Source organism: Corvus kubaryi, unplaced genomic scaffold (assembly GCF_017639235.1).
Source record: "Corvus kubaryi isolate FWS band 111438036 unplaced genomic scaffold, C.kubaryi_AGA036_p1.0 split1-73, whole genome shotgun sequence".
Lineage (NCBI taxonomy): Eukaryota > Metazoa > Chordata > Aves > Passeriformes > Corvidae > Corvus > Corvus kubaryi.
This window is the reverse complement of record NW_024582081.1, coordinates 327,412-353,879: the sequence shown is the minus strand read 5'-3', so window position 1 is coordinate 353,879 and position 26,468 is coordinate 327,412. Positions and strand designations below refer to the sequence as shown.

Genomic DNA, 26,468 nt, shown 5'->3' with positions numbered 1-26,468 from the left:
TCAAATGATGGATTGTGAATGAGACTGCAGCATCAGACTGCATCTTGGATGTCTGGGTTAAGTTCCTGGCTCCAGAAGTGTTGTAGATGATTGTGAAATGAGTGCTGCTAGGGTAATCTTAATTCTGGCATTTTCTAACCCAGAATGATTGATTTTGCAGATTCCATTTTCTTTAAATATTGCTCTTAAAATTTGATTAATATAAAGGAGATCATAGCAGTACTTAATAATTTTTCTAAAAATAATTTGAGGAAAATATGACTGAAACATGATTAGGAAGATATATGAATGAATGGTTTTTTTGTTTTTATTTGAAAAAATTGCACAGAACATTGAGGTTGGATATTAGTAATTTATGTGCAGACACTGACTTTGAATATTATTATGATTACCAAAATATACTCATTACTAAGATCTAAAAAAAATTTTTTTTCCTTTGAGAAGAAAATTTTGGAGAAATCTGAAGGGCAAGAAGCATAAACCCACTAGAACAAAAGATGCAGGAATTCAACTTAAGCAATTTAATTTAATGAATGTTTAAATTTTTCTGTTAGTATTCTTTTTGTTGAATTATTGAAGGAGCTTTTAAAACTTGTTCTTTGAGTCCTAAAAGTATTTTTTTAATCTCACACTGACATCTTAATGCTGATAAATAGTTTAACGTCAGTGCGATATAAACTTATCCTTACTTCAGATGTCAGCACCTCCATTGGTGTGCAGTTTTACATAATAATCCTAATTCAGATAGTGTTGCATTTGCAACACTAGACAGGCTTCACTGAATTAGCCTCCCTTGCTCCATGAAAGTCCATGAAAGACCAAACTTTTAGACTGGGGCTGTCAGCTGTTTTGTGCCTTTGGCACAGGATCTCATCTAATCATTTTTGTAGGCATCGCAGTGGTTTCAGACAGCACAGGTGTGGTAGAGTTAAAGAACGTATTTTTTCATCACATGAGGACAGAACAATGTATGAGTATCACAATAGCATGATATAAGTCATCCAACTCGAAATACTCTGAAAAAAATGCCCTCTGAAAAAAACCACCAAAAACACTGTGGACAGGGGAGGGCAGAAAATAATTCACATTTTAAATCCCTTCTCTAGTAAAAATGTAATCAAATAAGATTCCTTTTATGACATAGTTCTTGGGATGGAGAACGAAAAATAAGAGGACATTAAAGCTTAAGAGCACTTAGGTCCTTCATAAGCCGTAATCACAATGGCATATGTTCTTCAGCACTGTGGAGTCCAGGCTTACAGATGAACAGCCTTCCTTTTAAATCAGGCCTGAATTCTCTTGCTGTATCTTTATTGTACCCAAAAACATATATTTAGTCATAGGTATGCTGTCCAGCTTCACATCTGTTTCCTGCCTAGTCCTGGCCTGACTGAGACCTTTCAGCAGTGTTGGATTTAAGATCAGTAGCAGGGAACATCGAGTGAGGAGCTCAAAGCTGCACACGAAATACAATGCATTGTACTTCTGTGAATGTGACACAAGTTCTCAAATATGATGGATGGTGGCTTAGCCACTTCCTCGGATATGGATGCATCTCATCAGGTCCCATGAATGTGAGTACCTTCATGTTGCTCAGTCTCAAACCCAATCTTTTCCTTCTTCATTCTCTCAGTCCTTGCCTTTGCCTTCTGCAACTTTGGCAGTGTGGATAGACCACTTGCTGATGAATACTGAAGCAAAAATAACTATCCTATTACCAAACTGCTGCCTGATGGAGTAAAAGAGAACACAAATAGCAAAATGTGGAGGAAGTTTGCTTCTTGAGACACGTCTCAGATAGAACTTGAGATTAATTTTTTTGGTTTTATTATTAATATAATATTAATCTGAAAAAAAAATCTCCTTTTATAGTCTTCTTAATTTTAAAATTTTTTAACTTTTAAGGAAGTTCAAGTTTCTGTCCTTGCTTATTCACTGAGGTTGTAAGTTGTGCTTCCAGAAATCTTGCTCATAATCTATGGAGCTAGCACATAATTTGCATTCCTGTTGTGTGACGGTCTAGTCATAAGGAAGTATAATTGGTTGGAATCTATATAAGTGTTTATGTGTTTAACTGATCATAGGTTTTGGAAAAAAGAAACAACATAATCAGGAAAATGTTCAGCAGATTGGATGCTCTATCCCAAGTTATCTTCAAGAAACTGGGGTCTGAATTTCTAAATTTAAATATTCTATTTCAATGTTCTCTTACCTGTAGGCATAAAAATCTTAGAAAATGGGGGAGGGGGTACAGGTATTCTTCATGCTGAAAACCATTTATGAATTTGTCGTAGGAAGTACAGAAGGATGTAAAACTCTTGCTAGGATTCCCAGAAGAAATCCTGCTGTATTCTCTTGTAAAGCTTTCTTAGCATTAATGTACCCGATAACAAGCCATCCAAATGTACTTGGATCTTTGTTCAGTGTAAATAGAAATTCTCAAAACTATAGCAACACAGCTCTAATGAGTCATTGAAAAGGCTTTGTATCTGTCAAAAAAAAAGAAAAAAACAACTGGCTCCACTTGAAAGTTACTGGAAAGCACATTCATAGCTAATTATAAACAAATACTAGTTAACACTTTAAATAAAGAGAGGAAAAAAGTAAAAAGATTTAGGATGTAGACAAGATGAAAGGATTCTTGTTGCCTTCCATCTGAGATTACTCAGATGCATTCCTGTATTCAATTACCTGAGAAGATGTGATATTCCCTTAAGAGAGTTCAGGAGATCAGAAGGGATGGCAATTTCGTGCATCTCCTTACTCATAGCCCTTTGAAACTGGTTCAGCAGAAATAGCTTAAATTGCAACAGGGATTGGGGCCAGACGGTGACTACAGACAGTAATCACTGGATCAAGATCGTACCACAAACAACAAGAAGTTCTGGTGGAACAAAAGCTCTGGCAGGGTGTTTGAATGTACTTTGAGTAGACTTACAAGGTCTACTTGGAATACGTTCTGAATCGGCACCAATGGGTCAACTTGTTTTGTGGCTATGCTTATCTAGTACATTTACACATAAAGGGCATTGATAATTCTTATTAGTTGCTAGCTTTGAGTCTATTTTTCTCATCAAATCCCTTGCATACTTCATATTTAATTCTAGCTTGAGGTTTATGGATTTTGGGTTTTTTTAGAAAGCCACCAAGCACAAGCCCCTGTCATCATTTAAAAACTAATGATCATCTAACTTTTCTTCACAGTCTTCCCCAAAAGCCACTTCTTTTTTCATAGTGTCCATCTAAAATGGCTTAGTTCTTCCTAGTGCCACTCATGCCCTTAACCACACTAATCCTATTAAATAAAACATGCAAAGAGAACAAACAACAACAAAATCCAAAAATTGACGCAAAACAAATTCAAAAGTCTAAAAGGGAGCGGAGATAAAGGGGGAGGGGAAGAAACAGACTTTCCTCAAGAGCTTTCTATTGATTCTGGTGTATTTGCTATTCTGCTTTGGTGTTTCAGGGTTTTTCAAAACGCAGTCTTCAATAGTATGCTAACTGCCAAAAAAAAATTTCTCTAAGTGTTGGTGTTTTCTGAGGGTATTTAAAAGTATATATACTACCAAGGACAACAGGGAAATTTTCTCAGAAACACTGACAGAGCTCTTGTTAACTTGGACCTTAGACCCTAATAATAGCAGAGTAACTGCATGCTGTTGCTTGTGGTAGTTCATCCAATATTTTCTCTATATCCATTTTCTTTCTGTCCTAGTCATGTGCTTGAGATACCTACAGAAGGTATCCTTGTGGCCTTTTTCAGGCACCTCAGGTCCTCAAGCCTTAATGGAGCTAGGACAGACATGACAGGTGAACTGCCTGAGGTTCCATAAACTTTTTAAGAATGTTTTTCCCTCAATTTGGTTTTTAGTTTGTTTTGTTGGGACTTTTTTTGAATTTGTGGCTCTGCCATTGGAGATACATGGTATATTTTCAAAGCCACAGCTACTATTTGTTCATCACCAGTGTGAAAGAAAATATGTCTTCTTTAAAGATCCTCATAAATCTGCAAGAAGGGTTTGTAAAAATACTATTAATAGGTTTTTTTTTCTATAAATTTTGCTGCTTTTTAATAATGTGTATATAAAAGAGGAGCACCATAATCCCAGTCTAAAACAGTTGTTGTATGTCTTCAAGTTCCCAGTTAGTTGTAAGACAAATATTTCTCTTTAGATTTTTTTTAATCCTGTGGAAGAGATGATAGAGTGAAATATCACACTTTCAAACAAGAAGTTGCAACAGCTGATAATAGAAACAACAGATGTTATTTACAATATCTGTCCACACGGAAAATAGTCTGTACCCATAGAAAGAAGATATATTCATGTTATTAGCTTTTTTTAAAGTCAGATTTAATGCACAAGGTATAGTGGTTAAATTTGGAGGAGACTAGTAGAGTAAGTTTATTGGCCTGAAAATGAAAGGATACTTGGCAGTTGTCTTTGCGTACAGCATGGCTTCATTTCCGCAGAGAACTTAGTATAACACATCCAGAATGATCCACTGAGGTCAGAGGGGACAATTTGTGGTCAATCAATGGTTTATATCCTTGCCTTTGAACCCCTTTTAATTTAATTTCATCTTCTAGGCTTCTTAAAAAAAAAAAAAGACTATTTAGAGAAAAGTGAATTATACTGTTCTGCTGAAGACCAGCATTTTCTAAAATTCCTGTGTCTATTTCTCACATTCAATTTGGTGAGATACATCAGATTTTTCATAAATGCATAGGTCACTTTAGTATGGTTGTTCATATATGTTCCTTTGTAGAAGTTTATAAGTAACATTTGCAGGACTCTAATCAAAAAGAATTGGAAGAACATGCCATTGTTTCATGTGTTTACATCATTCTGGAATGTGGATATATGCTGATAAGGACAGAAAAATTGAAAATTCAGTTAATTATACTTAATTTGTGAGATCTTGTTTGAAAGCTCATTTTGAGATGCATGAAATCAAGTTTTATGTCCCAATTATAAAACATCAAGCAGTAAATTGAATGAAATTTTTTTAAAAGTGATAGAATAGAAATTAGAATATCTGATGAGTAATTTTTGAAGAAATATATATGTCCTATAGTTATAAGAATTGATAAAAGAGCCTTGGATATAGTACAGTCCTCATGCTTGGTAGGCAATGATGTAGGGAGGAAGGAATGTACTTGAATTTTGACCAAATATATAAAGTGTTTAGGAAGTATAGACCTTGCTCTAAAAGGAGACCAACTTTAAATAATCTGAAGGTATCTTAATGGAAAAAGCAGGCAAACAGTGGAATGTCATCCAACAAGAAGGCATTAAAGATGCTTTCAAATGAAAAAGGGAAAATATAACTAAATCAGTACATGTTGTAAATCATTGATAAAGTAGCTTTGCTCTGTGTGAGGTCACTTTGACTCCAAAATGCTGTGGGTTTTGAGATGGCCATGTTTTTCAATACGACCTTAGGTTATTTTCCAATTATATTATTTAAAGTAGATTTTTCAGAATATCTTTGCCTTCAGGATTATGAAAGTTGCATGTAAAGCCCGACAATATATAGAGTGTATGAAGGCTGACATATAAAACTAAGTGTTACCTTTGGTGAGTGATGCATTACACAAAATAGTGGGGTTAGTATTTCCTGGTATTATATAGTCTTTAATAGATTTGGAACAGTGTATTTGGAGGTACTTCAGCAAATTGGTGTCAAGAATCAAGAAAAGTTCTTAGCTGGGGGTCTTAGAAAAGATGATGAGCCAATAAAATATGGAATATTTGGGAAATAAAACTAACCCAAGAGCAGAAATTCCTACATCTGTCAGAAAACCTGCAAGCAGTCACTTCCACATTAGCTAGTGGATTCCAAACAGATATGAAAGCAGATATGGATACTGCATGACTACAAGATTTCTTTTAATGTTTTTCAAAGGAAATCAAATAATATTTCTGAAATAATCTTATTTCTTGAAGATAGAGAGTAATTGCAGTGGCAGAAGAGAGTGCTCAGATATGGTCAGCTGCCATGATATCCCTGGATTTATCTAATTCTTCTAATATTGACCATAGATATGTTATGATTGCTGTGGAATGGGCATGGATATTCTTTTTTTTATTATTTCACCTGTTGTAGGTGATTTTTTTGTAACAGGAAGTACACTATTCTGCCCTGAATGTTCTCCCAAGTTGGACATCTTTTAGCTGGCATTTGGCACTTAATGGATATATGCCAAGAATGAAGAAGCCAAACTGGTGCCTTTCGTGCACTGTTTTTACACCTGTGATGAACTGCTTTGGAGGAAGAAGTGATAATAAAGATGCATTATATTGAGTGAAATGATCAAGTATAATGCACCTTCAACTGGATCCACCATAACTACATTTTTTTTCTTTCCCTACTCAAAGAGGAAAGCTAAATTGGAAGCAGTTTACCAATGGGGTGATTAGTACAGGGCAAAGTACCTATAATCACTAATATCAGGAGGTAATATTAGTGGCCCATTCCAGAAGTTAAAACAGTCTCCAGCTGTTTCAGTGTCTACAAGTTATTCCATTGCATCCAAGTGATAATAAGAACTCTGTCACTTTTATAACAGGAGGCTTTCTTCCCTGACTGATTAAATTTCACTGGATGTCTTCAACTAGCCATTTTCCATAGCTCTTGGATGTTTACTGTATACTACTGCAAAAGCAGTCATCTGATTATTTTCCTTGGACAGGGACAGATTTCTGAGTGTATATACCATATTTTCTCTTTCACTGGTCCCCCCCTGTGGTCTTGTGGAATCAGAATTGTTTTCATAATGTCTTTAACCTTTTCTGTCTAGAAAAATGATAATGCAAAAGGGTTGAAATTAGATTTTCACCTGAATAACATTTTTTGATAGCATGCAAAATGTTTAAAAATATCATCACATTTGGAACAAACTACAAGGAAATTCTTCTTCAGAGAAAATTCTTTTCCTTGCAAGACTCTGTTTAATACCAAGAGGTGATTTGATGCAGGATGAAATCTCTCTCTGTGGGAATAGTAGCTGCCTTATGCATATGTACTTATTAGAACATATTAAAAAAAAAAAATTAGAAAAAAAAAGTGCTATTACATGCATCTCTGCCATTCAGGGTTTCTAGAGTTTCTTTTCATTGTGTGATACCAATTCTCTATGAATTTATTGAAAGTATATATACCAAAAATAATTTGGTTTTGTTTTGCTTTAATTTGTTTTTCTTCTTCTCTGGACCACAATAACTTTCTTTTTTAATTGAAAGAAAACTTGTGCCAGAATGGGGATATTCTGACATGCTTCAATAAGCTTAGGATAATATGTTATGCTTACACTCTTTTGAAAAATAAATTGTGGAATATTTGTTCCATTATTGGTGTGTAAATAATTGTTTGTAAACATGTGCAGAACAGTTGAAGTAAACAAGAAAGGACCTAAAACAAGGCAGGTCTAATGATATTCCATTCCCCCCAATCCTGGAATGATAAAAAAATTTATATCCTAAGAATGCGATATGTGTATACAAGACTGTCATAGGATGGAAGATGCTAGCCTCTGTTTCTAAGCATTGCTTCAGTGAAAGAAGTCCAAATTGCATTTTTCAGTAATAGAATTATTTCTTTTAAGAGTTGTATCCACAGATACTTAGGGATTGTGTTAATGCAGAATTAGATATTTGGTCTCATTTCATTCAGAGAGTTTGTGCACAGCTTCTTCTCTTTTGAACAATATGTTTTTACTGGTAATACCTTCACTTTCAGGACTGAAATATGAAGAAAAAAAAAGTATTAATGAAAATCTCTAAAACCTGCAACATTTCACCTGGTTTCTTATCCAAAGTGATGCAAGGCTTTCAAGAAAAACTTCAAGTCAGCCCAAATTCACTCAGCACTGGGCTCAACTTCACTCAAAAGGGTTGTGAGCCCTCGCAAACCTTTTGAAGAATCTGGGCCATGTTTCAAGTCAGTATTGAAACCTGTAATCAGGCAGGATTCACGTGCTCTTCAGTTTCCTTGAGAGCATTTACCCATCTCTGCCTTGAGTTTTCTGTGGTTTGCTGGGATTTTTTTTTGCTTTCAGGATAACAATGGTGGAGCCCAAGTGATGATTACTAAATACAATTTTTTCCGCTGCAAATATCCGGGCACTGGTCACCCTACTCAGCAGACTACATTGCTACTAATAAAAAGCATTTGCAGCCCTAGACAAAGCTCTGGTCATTGTTGTGACTGGGGAAAGTATAAGGAAAGTCCATTTGTATACCTTTGCTACAGATTTCACACGCCCATTTGAGTGCATGTTTGTAAATTGCTGTTGATTGAAACATTGTAACAGAAAAACAGCAATTATCTCTGTATCCTAATTAAGCCACTGGTTTGCTCTTTTTTGACAAATTTAAAATTAAGATTTTCTTTTTCAAAGGCACTGTATCTATGATGTATAAAAATAATTTTAATGAATTATTATTATAGAGCTATGTAGGGAAAGTGGAATAAAAAATAGCTTAAAGGTTTCTTCTTTTTTACATTTCTACATGAATTTTATACTACTGACATTTGTTACCAGGAAGTTAAGAGCTTTTGCATGTTCCAAAAGCTACTGACTCTTGGGAATCCTAAAATTCTACATGCAACTTAACAGGCCAGAAGTCTAGCAGACTGAAAAGGGAATCAAGCACCAACTTAAAAGAGCTTTCTGCTAAAGCATGCAGATCTTAAATGAGATTTAAGTTGTGCTACCTGAATGACTGCATAAATATAAATTTCACCTAAGCACATGCACAGAGCAGATTGGTAATTGCTTTGCACATTGGTGATGCCTAAGTTAATGTGCACGTTCTTGTAGATTTTTTATTAAGTATTCTTTCACTGATGTAAGTTAAGTGAAATTGTGCACAAAAAAATTATGAGAGAACATGTGGCAAATAGATAATTTTTTCACCAATGTGTGGGAGTGAAAGTTTCTTATTTGTAGTTTCCTTCACATGATCACCAAATGATAATATCTTTCATATAAAACCAGTCATGTTTTCAATATGTGCCTGCTACAGTTCTAGTACTTCACTAATGGATGTGTGTACAGGGAGCGGGAAGAGTTTTCATTTGTCAAGCAACTTGTAGAAAAGCTATAAGGCTGAATCTTTCCTGCTCTTTACTCAGCTTTTCCTCCTCTTGGTAGACAAGTTCCCATATTATTTAAGTTTTTGGAATCATTATTTAAGATCTGGTTTTAAGTCAATTTCATGACTTGGTTGTTGTTTATATTACTGCAAGATTTTTTTTGTTTTTTAATTTTCAAGTCTTTGAGTTTTGTGTTGATTTCTTTTTGTGGTTGTGGTTTTGGATTTCTTTTTAATAAGGTTATCAAAATTTGTGCAGTTTTGTTTTGTGGTTGTTTGTTGAATGGGGAGTTGGTTGGTGTTTTTCTTTCAGAATTGATCCACATGAGTATATCCTCAGGTCGTTTCAATATATTTTACACATTACATACTTAAAATTATCCGGAAACATCTCTATTTTTCACCTTGTTGCTAATTATTCGATTGTATTTTTACAGCCAAAATAGACCAAGAAAATGAAGAGAAGTCACTGACAGAAGCACATAAAAGGTAAGAAAGAGCAATGCAGTAAAACCTTTCTTTGAAAAATATGGTTTTGTAGCAGTTGTTGTATTGATAACCAGTATTACTGTATTTTTGAATATTGATAGAAATGCACTCAGAAAATGAAGTGATATTTAGTTATTTTCAATTTTAATTTGACAATGAAGAAAGATTGAAATTCTATAAAGAAATAGTGTACATTACTCCTGTCTTTCAGAAAATGCATTAATCTTATGTAAAAATAAATTCAGAATGTACCATTTGGACTGAGGAAAACTGTTCATACTACACAAGAATCGTGGTGATTTGAGGGATATTTAGCATTCCCCAAACAAATACTATTCATTAGGCACCGTTTCTTCTGCTTATAAAATGTCCATTTTATAAAAAAAATTAAAACCTTTCTTTTAATAAACTAATGGTATGTATAGTTAAATGTGACTTCCTTTGTAGAATTGCTAATAGATCTTCAAATACTTTTTGTGGCAAAAGCAAAATACCTCATTAAATTTCATCACAGATGTGTGCAGTTGAGACAATTTCCAAAACTGGGAACCTCACTGCATTTGCACCACACGTGGTTTGGTCTGATTTTTTGGAAGAGTTCTCCAGCAGCAGTGTTTAAATGGGACAGATTTTTATCTGTCCCAGCAAGAGATCGAAATATGGTGCACAGCATTTATAGCCCAGGTTTAGTGAAACTCACAGTCTGCATTTGTTTATCCTTTGCTAAAAATAGCATTTTCTTTTTGTACTAGCTACAACTATCACTTAATACATACTAGTGAATATATCCATTATATATTCCCAGAATTATGAAGTCTCTCAGTAGTATTCCTGTAAAAGATATCACTATAAATGTTACTACTATGGGTTTTTTTCTACTAGTTTTTACTACGGTTTGTTAGCCATTCTATGATCTCAGTGCCCGAATTTGCTACCTGCAGTATTGCCACAGGGCGGTTGACGTCTTTCCTGGTACAACACCACATTCTCTCTCTACTCTCTTGGGCAGTGTACTAAAGATAGTAGCTGAAAAAGAAGCCCAGAGGAGTGAGTGCCACAAGAACCTCCCTTCTTACTTGTACAGAGATGGTAGCTCCTTGAGTGGCACATCAGTGGTGTGGAATCATGGTGGGAAAAAATGCAACAAAGGAAGTGTAAGAGAATCACAGACAGCTGCTTTGAGTAGATTCCCTTAAGCTTCATGATAGAATTACAGAATATTCTGAGCTGGGAGGGACCCACAAGGGTCATCGAGTCCAACTCTTAAATGAATGGCCCGTACAAGGATCAAACCCACAACGTTGGTGCTATTAGCACCATGCACTAACCAGCTGAGCTAATCTCAGGGTATTGCTGTGGCTTAGTATCACACCTCTTGCTCAAGTATATGAAAGGCATTCCTGACATTTCTTAGGTTTGTTTAACTGTTCGGTTACATAATTCTTATCTTTAAAATTTTCCTTCACAATAAAACTTTGAGAGAAGATGGTGCTGTTAGGAGATTTTTGTGATCTCTGACTGCTCTTTTAAGGAAAATGTTTTTCCTGTGGAAAATGGATTAGAACACTACTCCAAAGGTGACAGGAATCTAATGACAGTGGAATCAGCAATCTGTTCAGAAATCTTGTGATTTATCACTATTTTTTGGTGTCTAATTCATTTTCCATTCTAATCTTTTTCCCTGACAAGACTGGAACCATCATATAAAACTTCCTATTGGTTTAATTAGCATAAAGGGGGAAGAAAGTAAACTGCTCCCTGGATTGTCATTCAACTTTGTCTGCTTCTTCTGACTTGTCCTAATTCTTTCTTCTCCCCCTATATTGAGTGTAGCAGGTCCTTTTACACAGTTTGTCAAAGAAGAAAATTCTGCTTCATTGCTCCTCCTTACTGTGAATATCTCGCAAGGATACTCACAGACATAATCTTTCATGGAAGACAAGGAATTATGCTAGGACCACATTTACTAATATCTAGGTTACTAGATATTATTTTCTTTCTTCCCTCCACCTTCCCACTGAAACTCTGGATCAGATTAGTGGTATTTGTTAAAACACTGAAGACAACTTCATCTATAGTTTTAGTATTATGTGTAATTATTTCACTAAAATTTTTAATTTAGCTTGGAAATAAAATGCTTGGGATCCTTTTTGGCAGGTTTGGGTGAAAAAGAAGATGAGAGCTTAAGAAGCTAAATAAAAGATTAGTTGCATTTGACTAATCATAGGTAGATAGCAGTGCATAGGATAACGAGACGAACAAGTAGTGCAAAGGAAAGTGATGGATTAGATGGAGCAAAGTTAATGTGATTAATGTGCTTGCATTTTCCTTGTTGAAGTGGATGACTTCAGCCCATGTGTAAGTTCAGGTCTACTGCATGGAAGCATTTCTTTAGCTTTCATTAAAAACTAAGATTTTTTTAAAATTATTATTACTATTATTATTTTCTTTGTTAGTTTCTCTCCATTAGAATACAAAAGCCCAAAAGAAAAGCTCTTGCAACAATAACAAAAAAATGTTTCTGAAATGAATAATGATTTGGGGGAAATGCAGCAATGTGTATTTTAAAAAAGCTCAGTTGTGCAATAGATGAGCTGAAATGGAAAGTTAATCTTACACACAAAATGAAGACAAAGCAAATGGAATGTCTGCTCCAGGGACTCCATACAGTGTGTAGCTGTTCATTTGTCACAAGTGAGAAAATGTTTAATCAGTTTTAAAATGATGTATTCTCTCTTTATTTATCGTGTTTAGTGACTTTGAGAGTGTCAGTATGTAAAGTGTTTATCCAAGGAATGGATTTCTGGCACATGGATAAAATGAAAAGTGAAATGTTTAGCTCGCAATAGGCATATGTTCCAAGATCTCTCTGAGTAAGTATCCTGAGATGAGAAGAAAGCACACAGGTCTATGTTTATCTAGCTTACGCAGGCAGACAAGGAAGGCTCCAGCCTGGTATTAACACTGAAGTGACATGGAATGTCTTCACCAAACCCCAAACAATTACATCATTCCCTTAACAATATTGATAAAGTGTAATAAGAAAGAACCTGGCACTTTCCAATTAGATCCTCATTGCTAAATGCTTGAGAAACTGTGAAATACTTGTCAAGTTAAAGCAAAAAAAAAACTTGTTTGGGGGGAGGTGAAAGAAGTAAAACAGAAAAGAGAGAGGAGGAGGAGGAGGGGAAAGAGATGCTTCTGTATTTTAGGAGTCCTCAGTTCGGTGCACCTTTTTTTTTTCTTCTTTTTTTTTTTTTTAATTTGAAATAACATCCTCTGTCCCAAGACTTGTATTATATATATGTTCTCTCTTTTCTGTATTTTCATTTACTTAGTGTTAAATATCTTTCATCTTTTCAGATGTGATTTTACTTAAGCAGCAAGAAAAAAAAATTGTAGTATTGTTTCCAGGTATGCTTAATACAATTTCAGAATGAGACAGACTTTTATCATAGCATCCACAGCAGGTAGGAACCAAGATTGCAACAAAATTATTGTCCAGATAATATGCCAAGTGATACCTCGTTTGCCATGCTAGGATGAAAAGTAACAGCAACAGCAGAAATACCATTTTGCAGACTTATAATCAGAAATGAGTTAGTTACTCCTCTTCTTGCACTTCATTTCTGAAGAACCAATAGCTAAACAACCTGACTGAAATTACTAGCAACAGCATTCAGTGAAGTTGGAATTCCTAATTCTCTGTCTTGCTATCTGAACAGCTCTAGAGGAGTAGCATGTAACTTTATTACTTTCTTATAATACCTCACCCAGTATTAAGTTCTTGTCTGCTTAGAAGGCTTCCAGATTTACCTCTTTTTAAAAAGCAAATAAATCCAGACTTGTAACACTGGTCTCTCCTCCACTGAAATAGTACAGATGGTGTTTTCCTTCCCCTTTCCCTGCAAACATTTGTGTCTTCTTGGAATAACACTGTGGGAATTATTCAAAAATTTAATTGGAGATGTTTGTTTTTTATATCCAAGACACAGTCAGATGATATTCAATTTTTCCTGTTCTCAGTCTAACATTTGCTCAGAAGCATTTGATTCTAAATTCAGTTCAGAAGCACTGAAAATTGTTCAGTTACTCATATTTCATATAATTAATTTATATTCCACTCCTGTAAAAGACAATGTATGCTAGAAATGTTTAAGAATGCTACTAAAGTTTGGAGGTTTTGTTTCATTTTGTTTCTTTTTTAGTGTTTCAGATAGTATAACCTTGCTTGAAGTGATAAGTCACTAAGTCAACAGTCCCATACACTGGTGGTTTAAAACCGTTCACCTGTTTTTCCTGTTGATGCCTAACAAGAGCTGGAAAGATAGAAATGCCACTTGCTGTCCTGGCTTTCTGTGCATCACTCATTCAAAAAAATCTTAGAACTTAATTTTTTCTTTTGCAAATCTCAAAGCATTATGAGAATATATATTTGTTTTATAAAAAGTCAAACAGAGGCCTTTTTGCCTTTTGACATAAGTATCAACTGGGGAATTTAGGACGTGCGTGGCTTGGTATGAAATGCTCATCTTTCTATATTGGGATATTTTTATTTGGTTTGTTTTATAATTTGCTTCCATTACTTGCACATTCCAGTGATTTTTGGGCTTTTAAGTGCTTTTTGAGTGCAGCCTCCCAGGCACCTCTTCCGTTTTCAGGACTTTTAATAATCCAGTTAGAAATGTGTTGTTGCTTTCTTTTGCTGTAGCAACAAAACGACATTAATTTTGAAGAGAAATGTTTACCTTTAAATTGCTTGCAAAAAAAAAAAGTATTCCTGACACAACAGTCTTTGCAGACTTCCATTGACTTCACTGAATATGAGACTTGTGGAGGAACAAAGGTTTACACCTGCTTATGAGCTGACAAGTTGATGACATTTAGAGAAATAGCAGACAGTATGGTACAATGGCACTGCTGAAAAGCAACACCTCGAAATGTAGCACCTAAGTCTGGTAATCCTTTAAAACATTAAATGTTCTTCCCACCTCGCTACCCTCCACACAATGTTTTGGATTGTTTCCAAAAGTGAACTGTAAAGTTAAAGTGAAAATTGAGTTAATGATTGAAATAAACTGGTGAAAAGCTTAGTGAAGAGGTATGTATTTAAAAAAAAAAAAAAAAAAAAAGGCAACAAAAACCAGAAGGAAAGTTTTAACTGAAAGGCAAGAATATGCTATGGGACTCTGTCTTTCACTACTCTTTGGCCATTCATCTATTGTTGGTTCCTTCACTGTTATGTCTCTTTTCTCACTGTGTGGCTCCCAGCATGCAGGCTGGAATTGCTAAGGGTAATACATTTCAGACCGTAGATATACATTAGCTGGATCAGCAAAAAGTAAATACTTGCTGAGCAGAGGATATGTGTATAGAAGAAGCTTACAGACTGTTAAACAGTTTGGATCATTCTAGTTTAGTATCCTGTCTCTGACAAAATATCAGGACCAGTAGATACGCAGTAATGGAAACTTAGCCAGCAGTTTAGTTATGTCAGAAAGTCTCTTCTAAAATATGGGTAATTGGTCTTATCCTGGAAGATGAAGTCCTTGTCCTTTTCTGAAAATATTTGCCAAATGATACAAGTCCTTAACTATTTAGATGATTGCTTTTTGCCTGTAAGAGCATTATCTTTTCTTTTAAAGATTTTGGCTTACTTGCTTTGAAAATAATTTTATTGGTTTGAAATTAGTTTGTATTTAATGGCATTCATTGCTAGTATGAACAAATGGGAATACAACTTCTAACAGTCTGGGGTACAATTCAGAAATCTAATATTTTATGCAACTTATTCTAAATTTTATGTAGAGGATTTATTCTTAGATCTTACAGTAAAAGATAAAGGACGTTAGTTTAAGGTGCAACTACAGTTACACTGCTAAATAGCAGCTAACACCTGGATAACAATATAGTTAAAATAACTTGGGTCTGATCAACCCAAAACTAATGCTATGGCATCAAACTGAGGATTAGAAAAAGAGAAAATAGAAGAATCAGGTAGCTAATAAAATTAGTGGGAAAAAAATACATGAATTAAAGTCTTTCAATGTGTCATATCTTTTTTGGCTTCCAGTTTATGTCCAGCAGGTGGTTTCACTGAGTAGCCCTCAAAAATTCAAGATACTCCTCTTGAGCTGTTGCAGCTGAAGTAAAACGCTTGTGTGCGTGCATGTGTGATTAGCTCCAGTGCCTCTGCATTTTGCATCAGCTTCTGATTGTGTTCAGCAGGACTTTTCTTTCATCATTGTCTACCTGAGCTGTTTGGTTAGATTGTTTCCTAAGACCTTCATGGTACAGTGTTCACATTTGCAAGTACTGTGACTCTTTTACTCTCTTGTGCTGATTTGCCACTAGAGTTTTTCCTTTCTTCCTTGCTGTATGTTAAGATTTACTTTAAGTATTACAATATTATGTTGCTGTTGTCATGTATATGCAAATGGAAAAGCAGAACGGCAGGGGTGGTATTTAATTAGGTCACAACTGCTGTATTAACTCATCTGGGAACTATCCAGTAATAATCTGTACAATATAGGTCATTCCTTCCATAACAATTTCCAGCTGATGGAAGGCTGCCATCCTCAAGCCCCTCCACGATACAGGGCTTGCTTCAGCCTACTGCTGAAACTCCACTGTGCTTCTCATATATGGAGATGAGGTGACTAGGGAAAAAAAGCATTGTCTCTACTATTCCTCGGTTTGTTCCTCGGCCTCATTGCCTTGTTTCTTGACTTCTTCGACAAGCCGGTTCAGAAACAGCTTTACTGGGCCAGATCCCTTCTCTACTATGTCTTAAATGAGGGCTTCTCTTGAGATAACCTCACCCGCTGTTTTTCTCAGCTGCTGCCTGATAGTTCTACCTTAATCAGTCTGTGGAGGAGGTAAAACTTCCTGCTTCACCCTAGAGAAAACAATTAGGGCGTGGTCACCCCAGACTAGAAACACTGTGAAGCCTTCATGTAAACCTTGGAAGGGATGGGAACAGCTCCTCCAGACATGAGATAATTTTCTTAGGTCAAAGGAGTATGGTTTGTCTAGCTTGGCTTGGATATGTGAATATTGATGATTCACAAATCCAGAGTGATGCAGTTATTTAATACAATATTTCTGTTAATTCCAGTGGCTGCCACCTTTTCATTTAGACTTAATCCTTGTAGAAAATGTTGCCCATTTTCTGAACTCATCTACGCAAAGTTTCCATCATTTCTATGAAGAGGATATATTGGGATAACTTGAGAGTTGAATCTTAAGTGCTTAACATTTGAAAAATCCAAGTAAAGACCTTTCCAACCTGGCGGTTCATCAAGGCAGATTTTGAAGTCTTTCAATTTCCTTTCATGGGATTTTGTCATAATTGACTCTAAGAATATGAAAGCCCCCATGAACAGCTCTGTTTTCAGCAAAGGATGGATTTCTTCTATTCATAGTTGTGCTGACCTATGATGATATTAGTGGATGCATGTTAAGGAGAGAGCTCTTGGACACTGAATTAAGTAAGAACGCTCTCCAGAGCAACCACAAAGCGTTAAGGTGAAACTGCATCAGACAACATTTAAAATGCTAGGATATTCTATAATACCCAAGTGTTTAATACCATTTTTATTTCATAAAGAATAAAAGCATTTTTATTCTATAAAGAATAAAATTTCAAAGAATAGAAACTGAAACCTAGGTTTGACTTGAGCACCAAAATAGAAATTATTATGATTATGCCAAAAAAACCCCTGTACATTCATTTCACATGCTATATTTAGAGGGTATTTTTGTCAATGCACATATATAAAATTTAATCTATGCTGAATTTTATTCTTAATCTTACGTGTACCTGACATTTGATAAAGCATGTGTGTGGTTTCCATCTAGATATCTAAATAATCTGCTCTAGATTTAAGAAAAATTATTCTTTCATTATATAATTGTTAAGATTTTTTAGATAACCCTGACCTTGCCTTTTCATGAATTTCAGTTATAAAAGTGAGCCACACCACGGGAGCAGGCAGATTACAAGGCTGAGGCTGTCATCAATAAATTGAAAAAACATAACAAGCTTTTAACACAGTATTTAGTGCACAACAGTTCTGCACTACTTCCAAATGTAATTATAACCTCTTTAAGTAATAATGGTTGCTCAGAAGGTGCGGGGACTTTGGGTGGGTTGGACGGTCGGGACGGACAGAGACGAGAGATCTCTGAAGTCAGATCTTGGAACATGCGGTTTATTGCAAAGGGTGTGGGTACAGGGGCACTGCTTAGAGCTGCAGCTGGCAGCTCTGAGCAGGCCCAAGAGAGCAAGAGAGTAAGCAGGTAAGAGAGAGAGAGAGCGAGAGGAATGAGAGTGAAGAAGAAGTGATGAGAATAGAATGGAATGGTGAAGTCCTGGTTACAATACAATAAATCATCTTCTGTACTGAATATTCTAATTGTCACTAACCAATCTAATACAAGATACAAATCCTATAGCATTTACATACAGCCTATAAGAGTTCTTATATTACCATAGAGTGTTACATCTTAACTTCTAAAAACTACTCTTTGGACCCCTTCTGCTGAGCTAGTAGGGTCTGCTCTGACCCTTGGACCTGTCTGCAAGCAGAGGGTATTGTTCAATCAAGAGGGGATTATCTTCAGTGGCCATACCATTGTTTTCCAGTTGTTCAGTAACTAAGACTTGGTATCTCAAAGGTGGTCTTCATTTCGATGTTGCCTGTAGTTTTCATATTCCCAAAATCTTTTGTCAGGCAGTCATATTTATAAGGCTTTCCTGTTTCATCTTCCCCAACAAGAAGGCCTCCAGTGAAGATGAGGTGTGTTAATAATCTGAAGCCAAGATGGGCTTTCAACATGAGGCTTTTAGCAGTTTCTTACAGCACTGAGGCCAGCAGCTTTTGTGTCAGACCACTGCTGTTGAAATTCATTCTACCACTGTATTCTGCGTCTAACGGCACCTTATTATTTCTTCAAGTTCAACCAGACAAGGGTTATTTAATATCTCTGAAGCTCACATGTTTGTCTTTTTAAGATAGAAAAATAGTTTTCTCTTGGATATGTTTCTAGGCCTGACTTTCCAGTGCACAAAATTACACGGTATTGTTTTACACATGCTCATATTGCCTACATCTAGTTTAGCACAGAGCTATCCATACGTCTGGAGCAGCTTAGCATGGGCATGATATCCACTGTAACATGAAATTAAAAGCATTAAAGTCCAAGATAGAGAGCCTAAACATTTATGCAAAGTATTCAGATAACAGCAGATTGCAGCTGACACCAATTCATCTAGAGAACTTTAACTACCTCAAGCCATGATTTTGGGAGAAAGTTTGAAATTAGTTAAAATTGTAATTTTAAAATGACATGGAAAAAGCATATGCAACTTAAAAATGCATTCAAAGAGTCACGCTAAAAAATGCTTGGGTTTTTTTCTATTTTTCTTCTCAGAGTGGCCTGTTAGAATACAGATGTCAGAGGCAAGGAAAAGACGTAAAGTTAGTTCTGTTTCTAATGTACTATCTCAATTCATATTTTATTCTGAATAATATTCTTGAATAGAGACATAACCTTTAAATATGCACAGCAGAATTTAGGTTCACATAAACCCCAGATAGTGGGTGAGATGTAGCTGACATGCTTTGCATGTGATATAGTGAAGGTAGCAAAAATATCTCTAACCTACCTTTCCTGAGCTTTGATTTTCAATTAGCTGGAAACTGACTCAGAAAAGCAGAATGGCTTTTTCAGCACTGTGGTTTTTTTGTCGTTAGAAAAGTTCTGTTTGCCAAGATAGCTCCCTCCTGATGAAATTTAGCACCTAATCCTATGCCACCTTGGATAAAAGATGGCATTGTTGTATCAGTGGAGCACTTGTTTACATCAGAGTAATGCAAAAACCCAGACTCAACCCAAACTCAACCCAAACACACAGAGGGACCAGGTTAGAGCCTATTGTTTTAGAGAGAAAGAGAATAAAAATACGGAGAAAAAAGTAATTAAACCAGTGAGGGAAAATCTTGCAGAATACTGTTTAAATGTAGTATCAACTGTGATCCCTGATAGCCTGCTATTTCCAGAAGATATAAGGAACAAGACTTGATTAGGCAAATGTCATCATACCCAACGAATAAATCTTATTCTGGACCTGATAAAATTATTTTCTAGAAATAGAGATTTTGAAGGTCTCAGAGCTCAAATTCACCTTTTAACAAAAGTATCATTTGGTTTAGTTATGGCCATTTTATTTTGCTGTTTTGCAACCTTTTGTTAAGAGGCCCTTTGTTCGTGAAAGACAGGACTAAAGTAATACTCTCCCACTGAAGGAAGTAAATAGAAGGGTCTGGAATAACAGTTTAAATTGAGGTTGAAATGGCAATCTGATATGTGAAGGGTTTATTCACTGTTAACACCATGAGATCATTGGTCTTCCTAAAATTTTATTTTTCCCAAAATGTTTGAGTGCAAAGCTTTAGTCCTGATACCTGTTGAATTTAACGGTCTGTGTCATAGTGTATGCTCTGTGCTATGAAACAGTATTCAGTTACAGGGTCTGCTGCCATTAGTGTAAAATATGGAAGTTCTGCATTTGTGTTACTAATCATTACGTAAAACTAATAATACTGATCATTGAAGATGAACATTAAAGTTGCAAAGCATTCCTAGGATTGGAAGCGAGGGTGTTAAAATTCTCATGAGCAAGACAGACTGGCCTGTAAAAACATAATTTTCTGTTCTTCGTATTGGATGCTTTCTGTTGAGCTTTTGTTGGGAGAAAAAAAATGGTACTTCAAAGGTAGAGGGATTTCTTTGCTCTTACTGAAGCTGCTAATTTTCATATGGTTGGAGCAATAAAACACTTTTTGTTTAATATGAATTTATAAGAGGCAAGGGACTAGACATGAGGGAGATGACTTAGGATTCAAAACATTGCAAATGTTTGGCAGGTTTTTTTTAGAGGGAAGGAAAAATCTCTTGAGACCGTTGTTTTCTAAGGAACAATATTACAAAATACGTAGTTACACAATATGAATTGGCAAATGAAAGAAGAGATTAATGATTCTGGCAGCTAATTTAAGCTGGAATATTATCTCAACTTTCTTCTTAATATAAGAAAGTTACTTTTCTTCCTTTATAAAAAGGGGGGAAAAGTAAAAGGACAAGAAGAAATTTCTTACCAGCATTTAAGTACTATTTATCTTGAATGAACCTGTATTTATTTTTTATATTTTCTCACTTATAATCATGCAGAACAAGAGACAGCACTGAGGAAAGGCAATTAAACTTTTTTTTATAAAAAAAAACAATAGGTGAAGAAAGTGGTGCAAAGTTACAGTGCAAAAAAGGACCCTCAGCAAAATACATCAATAGATAATTACAGCCTTCATAGGATGCTGTGCATACAAAGTTTCCTAACAGTCTTGTGCTATCTCAATAACCAGGATGCTGTTTCTCTTTTATTTTACATAATTTTGTGTGACCTTGTTGGACTGATTGGTATTCTGTCTGAAGATTAACTCTTGGTATTACTTTCAGATGTTGAATACACTTAGAAAATACATACAAAGCCTTGGTCTCTTTATAAAACAAAACAAATACTAATGTGATGATTCAATTATCACAATTATTAGCAATTATTATCAATTATTAGCATCCAGGAAGCAAATACTGTTACTTAGATATTGTACTCATCTTTCAAATGTAGTTAACAGTTCAAGATCAACACTCTGAACAGGCTTACGTGCCTATCGATTCAATTTGGCTTTAGATAAGACTCATGCCAAATTGAAAGTAGTAGGAGGCACATACAAGCTTTTCTTTCCCTTTTACCTTCTTTGTTTTGGTAGACTATGCTTAGTTCTAAATTTTATCTGTGAGTTTAATCAAACTAAAAGGTACTTCAGTAGTTTCAGCCTGATTTACACAACTGCTTTGCAAAAATAACAGATTAGCACCATTTACACTAACTGTTCTTAATCACTAATGTATATAAGTGATGCTTAGAGATTTATAAAGCCAAAAGAATATCCATGTTGCAGCTTCAACCAAAAGATGTAGTCTGTTAAACAGTGCAGAACAGAAACACTTCTTTCTGCTGTTAAATCCACATTGAAGCAAATCTTTACTCTCTCAGGTGATTTAGTTTGCTGCATGGGAAAACCAGATGCAAGTGTGTTTGTGCATGCGTTCACCATTTCTCAGGAAGGTCAGCCAGGGCGTGTCTGTACCTATGGTTACTTTGCTATTTGTTTAGCCAAGGAAGCCTGATCAAATAATGCTGAGATGAAACTACTGCTGTCTATTGCTTAGTATTGTTGATTTGCTTTTGTACATGTTTATAAACCAGCCAATGCACCCCAGACAGCAGGTTTGAATTTGAATTATTGTCTGCAACTTTTTGCTAGTTGTTCTCAGAATGGAATGGGGAAAAAACGTTGAATAATCAATAGCTGCTCTTTAAATATTCCTAATGGATCAGATCTATTAGCTAGTATTGCTGTCAGTGAGCCATTTGCAATGTGAATAGCTTCTCTTCTTTTTCATATGATTAAATTTGGCTTGGCTTTTAGTACATCCATTCCTTTCTTTCCTCCAAATAGAAAAATCACTTTCATAGACTCATACTCAAGGGAGCACACATAAAAGTCCAGTGATTCATTCATCAAATTTCTACATTTGAGTAAGCAGTGAGTTTAGACATCAGTCTGAAGTGATTTTTCTGAATTACACAAACCAAAGACATTAGAAGATAAGAAAGGAAGAAAAGGAACTAACCATCTTTCTTTATTTATTTCCTTCCTTACTTTTCAGAGATAAGCAGCTCTTCCATTGTTCTGAGAAAGTTGGTGTTACTTAATTCTCCTTCGGGGCCAGCTTGAGGGCTATGAAACCCAGTCTGAAACCTGTTTAAAGAATTCTGGCTTTTGCCATGTCAGGATAAGACAGTAGTGTGAACAATACTGTCTTATTTTAATCATGCTTGAAAAGTCAGGCTGTTTGAAGCAAAGGCAATGACCTCCTTTCCCTACTTTAATCCCTGAAACTAAGTTGCATGCCCTTCCTTCCCTCTTCCATGACTCCAAGATCTCCAATGCACATTCTTTTCACGACTCTCAGAAAGAGTATGGATAAGTATGAACTTTTCACTTGAGAAATGGACACTAAACAAGCTTTGCAATACTTGTTTCAAAATAAATATTTGATTTTTCAGATAGATGAAATGAAATTCAGAGAGGTCAGATGAGTTTCCCAAGGTTGTATGATGCAGAAATTAATTTAAGTATAGAAACAAAAGGCTTTTGGGCTCCCTTATTTGATCCAAAATGTCTATGTGATGCACAGTTAGGAATAGTGACAATAGTATTTGCATATATTTTGTTTCAAAATCTGCTGAAGAATGAACAGGAAAATTTGAATGGCTTGCAACAGAGAAAAGCACCAGAAATATTTAAGATATTTACTGCCTGGCTGAAGTCTGAGAGGATTGTATCTAGTCTTGGGGCTATGGCAATGTCATCCAAATTTCTCTTTCTATTTAAAATGCATGTCCCCTCCTGGAATTAGCCTTGAGATATGTCTAGTTTGACATATGTAAACATTTCCAAATCAGGTATTTAAAGACCATGGTAACAGGATTTATTTCTGCCCATGTTTTATTATCTGATGCATTTGGATTGGCTTTATTTGCTTTGTCTTTCATGTGTGAATTATGCCATTTTGTCTTGTACTATAAAAATGACAGCATCAAATGTATAGCAAGCAGTTTCCATATGTCTTCTAAATGCACTCTAAGAGACTTTAATGCTAAATAAGGGTAGACCTCTCTGGTTAGAAAAAGTGTGGTAACTGTCTTGACTGTTTGATCTGCATGTATAGAAAAAAATTATTTGATCCATAGAGATTTGTGCCCTGAAGTATTATTGTGCTGCAGCTGATGTCTTGTGCATTGTTACTGGGCATTAGAAAGGTGTGACATACTAACAATGACAACCTGCTATGCTGCTGCTGTTTCACATTTCACAGACAGATAATTTTCCTTACCTCCCAAACTAACTGCTAGGGGGTCAAGCAACCTGTATGAGCATTTCTCTGCTCTCTATAAACCTAGTAATTATGTTACAGCTGTTAGACACAGCTGTATGAATGTGTAAGATTGCACTGGTTATACAAGTGGTCCTCAGGGAGATTTTCAGTCACCAGAGAAAGAACCACTGGTTATCTCCTCCTCCTCTCAGAGGATAGTTGGAATAACTGAAGAGTAATGGAAGTCTTTGCACCTTTAACAGACGTTAGTGCTGTTTATCTATTGTTTTTGACTGAGCATTCTTTTATATGGTATGAATTTCATTTTGATTGACTTCCTGTTTCTTGGGATGTTTTCCTGTCATGGAATTCATTATCTCAAATATAAAAGCATTACTTAGGATGGGCCATTCACTGTCAAATTCTTTTCTCATCGTTGTCATTTGCAAAATGTTATGAAGACACATTTCTCAAAACAAGGCTTCTTATTTGAAATTTTGTCTTTCTCTGTTTTGCAAATCATTAATGGATTTCATTCCATTAAACTCCAAAGAGCTTCTTCAAAAATAAGTCATTGACTCAGCTGACGCCTCCAGATTTCTCTCTTGTTCTTTATTCCTCACGTTCCTCCAAAAATATTGTCAGTTCATTCTGAAAATTCAAATGAGCCTTTGATATGAGTTCCCTGCTAGCCAGCTACAGAGCTGTAACTCTGGGGGAAGAGACCGGGAGAAAAAATATCTCCCTGGTATGTTTGCAGTCTTGCAAAAAGTTGAGAATATGTGACAACAGGAAGAAGTTTGAAACATAGTGCAGCTGACTGCAGTGTCAGGGATATTCTTTTTGAATGATTCTGTGGAATCAGAGGATAGATGATAAATACCTTCCCCAGTATAAAACTGTGGGGAAAATGTAAATAAGTAAAATGGAATATTTTAATCAGTACTATTACTCATTAATAAATAATTTGAAAAAAAAACCCAAGCCAAAACCACAACAGAGCCAAGCCCAGAAAGAAAAGCATTCTGTTTATTGGCCAAGCCCTGAGTTACAGAACAGAGTGCCATGGTAGGCTAACTGAGAGAGCTGAAAAAATGGCATAATCAGGTGAGGAGGCATTTGAGTATCGATGTCATGGGTTAAAAAATAAGGAGGTTTTTGTCTTCTGTATTTTTATGTGCTACATCTTTGTTACTCAACAGCTTCAGTTTGCTTCAGCGAATGGAAAAATAAATTGCAAATTAAGAGAAAAAATGTGATGTAAAATTTGGAGTAAAATTTGATTGGTAAATTGATGTTAAATTTTTAAGATGCAGGCTTTTTTATTCAGCAACATGATAATATATATAGATGCTTGTTTTTCAGGTTAGGGAAAAGAACTGGAGTATTCGGGTTTGAGAACTAAAATAAACATTTTCTTGGAGAATTTGTGAGATTGACCCTCTGAATGGTTGAATCTTTGTACGTTATTGTCACCATCATAATCCATGAATGAAGATATAACTTCTGTGACTAAAATTACATTTCCATCCATTTAACTGGAATTGGATTTTTACTCATAATTAAAGTGATTAAAACTGTGATGATTGCTTCAGAGAAAATTGTAGGAGCCAATGAATAATAATAGATCAGTGAGAAAAACACCTACAATTATATTTCAAGAGAGAGTTTTCTATTGAATTTTTTGTAAAATAAGCAATTCTCTAGTGGCTTCTATGTTGAGCTTCAGATCAGGAAAACATTCTTAAAATCTCCAGTATTTACAAAATGCAAAGTGAAAACCAAAATGGAATAATAGTTAATCAAGCAATATTTTTAAAAATAATTATTCTGTACCCTCCTGTAACATTCCTGAAATAAAAGAGAAACCAGTCAAACTCAGAAATACACTACATTTTCTTTGCAGTCACAGTCTGCATTCGGTGTGGGAAATATGACCTTTGCATTTCAGGAGTAGTTTTTACTTGAGGAGTAGCTTATGCGTTTGCTACACGAGCTTTACTTCTGCTGTGCTCAGAAGGGATTGTTGGATTGTTCTGGTAGAGTCACAATGGACACCTGTTTTCTAGCACAGCTGCTGCTGGCCAAGTTTTCTGTTGCGTCATTTCTTGTTTAGTACAAAGTAGGTTTGAGTTTTAATGTTTCTGTGTAGTCTCCAGCCTAAGCTATTGTGTTGTAGCACAGATCTTACAGAACTTGAAGAAGTTTATTTACAGTCCTTTATGGGCTTTGACTCTGTGTTTTGAAAACAGCTTTAAACACAACAGAAAAGCAGTATATGGGTGGGTGTGGATATCTGGATTTGCAGGGCTGCAGACAGCATGTTCATTTTAGCTTTTGAAATGGAAAATTCTTTGGTCAAAACTAGAAACTGTGATAAAACCCAGATCCCAACTTTACTGAAGAATCATCTTACATTGTGTACCTGCTTCTGTATGAAGAGCTCAGAGCTGTTATATTTTTATATTCTTTTATTTTAGATTTGCTACCAAGAATAATTAAATAATATGTCAGCGTCAAATTAAAAAAAATGCCTCAATAGGTACTGAAGCATTTGCTATGTCTGCTTTCTTCGACAGCTTTTTGGAAACGACAGCCTATTTCTGTATGAAACCAAAAATGGGCGAAAAGGAGGTGTCCCCACATTCTTTCTTCAGTATTTGGCATGAATTCAGTTCTGACTTCAAAGACTTCTGGAAGAAGGAAAACAAACTTATTCTTCAAGAAAGGTACATTTGTTTGTTTGTTCAAAGGCTTTTCTCAAAGAATGTTATTGGGAGCAATCGCACAGAAACCAGTCAGCCGCACTTCATTAGCACACAGCCTATTGAATGCCTTTTGGAGTTTTCTCAGGTTTTGTTTTTTTAACAG

At 35.4% G+C, this 26,468-nt stretch overlaps 1 protein-coding gene across 4 annotated transcripts in view; it reads left to right on the top strand.

Moving 5' to 3' along the window:
* Positions 1 to 26,468, top strand: part of FMN2 (formin 2) — a 167,637-nt gene that overhangs the window by 125,689 nt on the left and 15,480 nt on the right. For all 4 annotated transcript variants that reach the window (XM_042014392.1, XM_042014394.1, XM_042014393.1 and 1 more), the window contains 2 exons: positions 9,539 to 9,590; positions 26,177 to 26,326. In XM_042014392.1, coding sequence (XP_041870326.1) covers positions 9,539 to 9,590; positions 26,177 to 26,326 — 202 coding nt within the window. The remainder of the gene's footprint in view (positions 1 to 9,538; positions 9,591 to 26,176; positions 26,327 to 26,468) is intronic.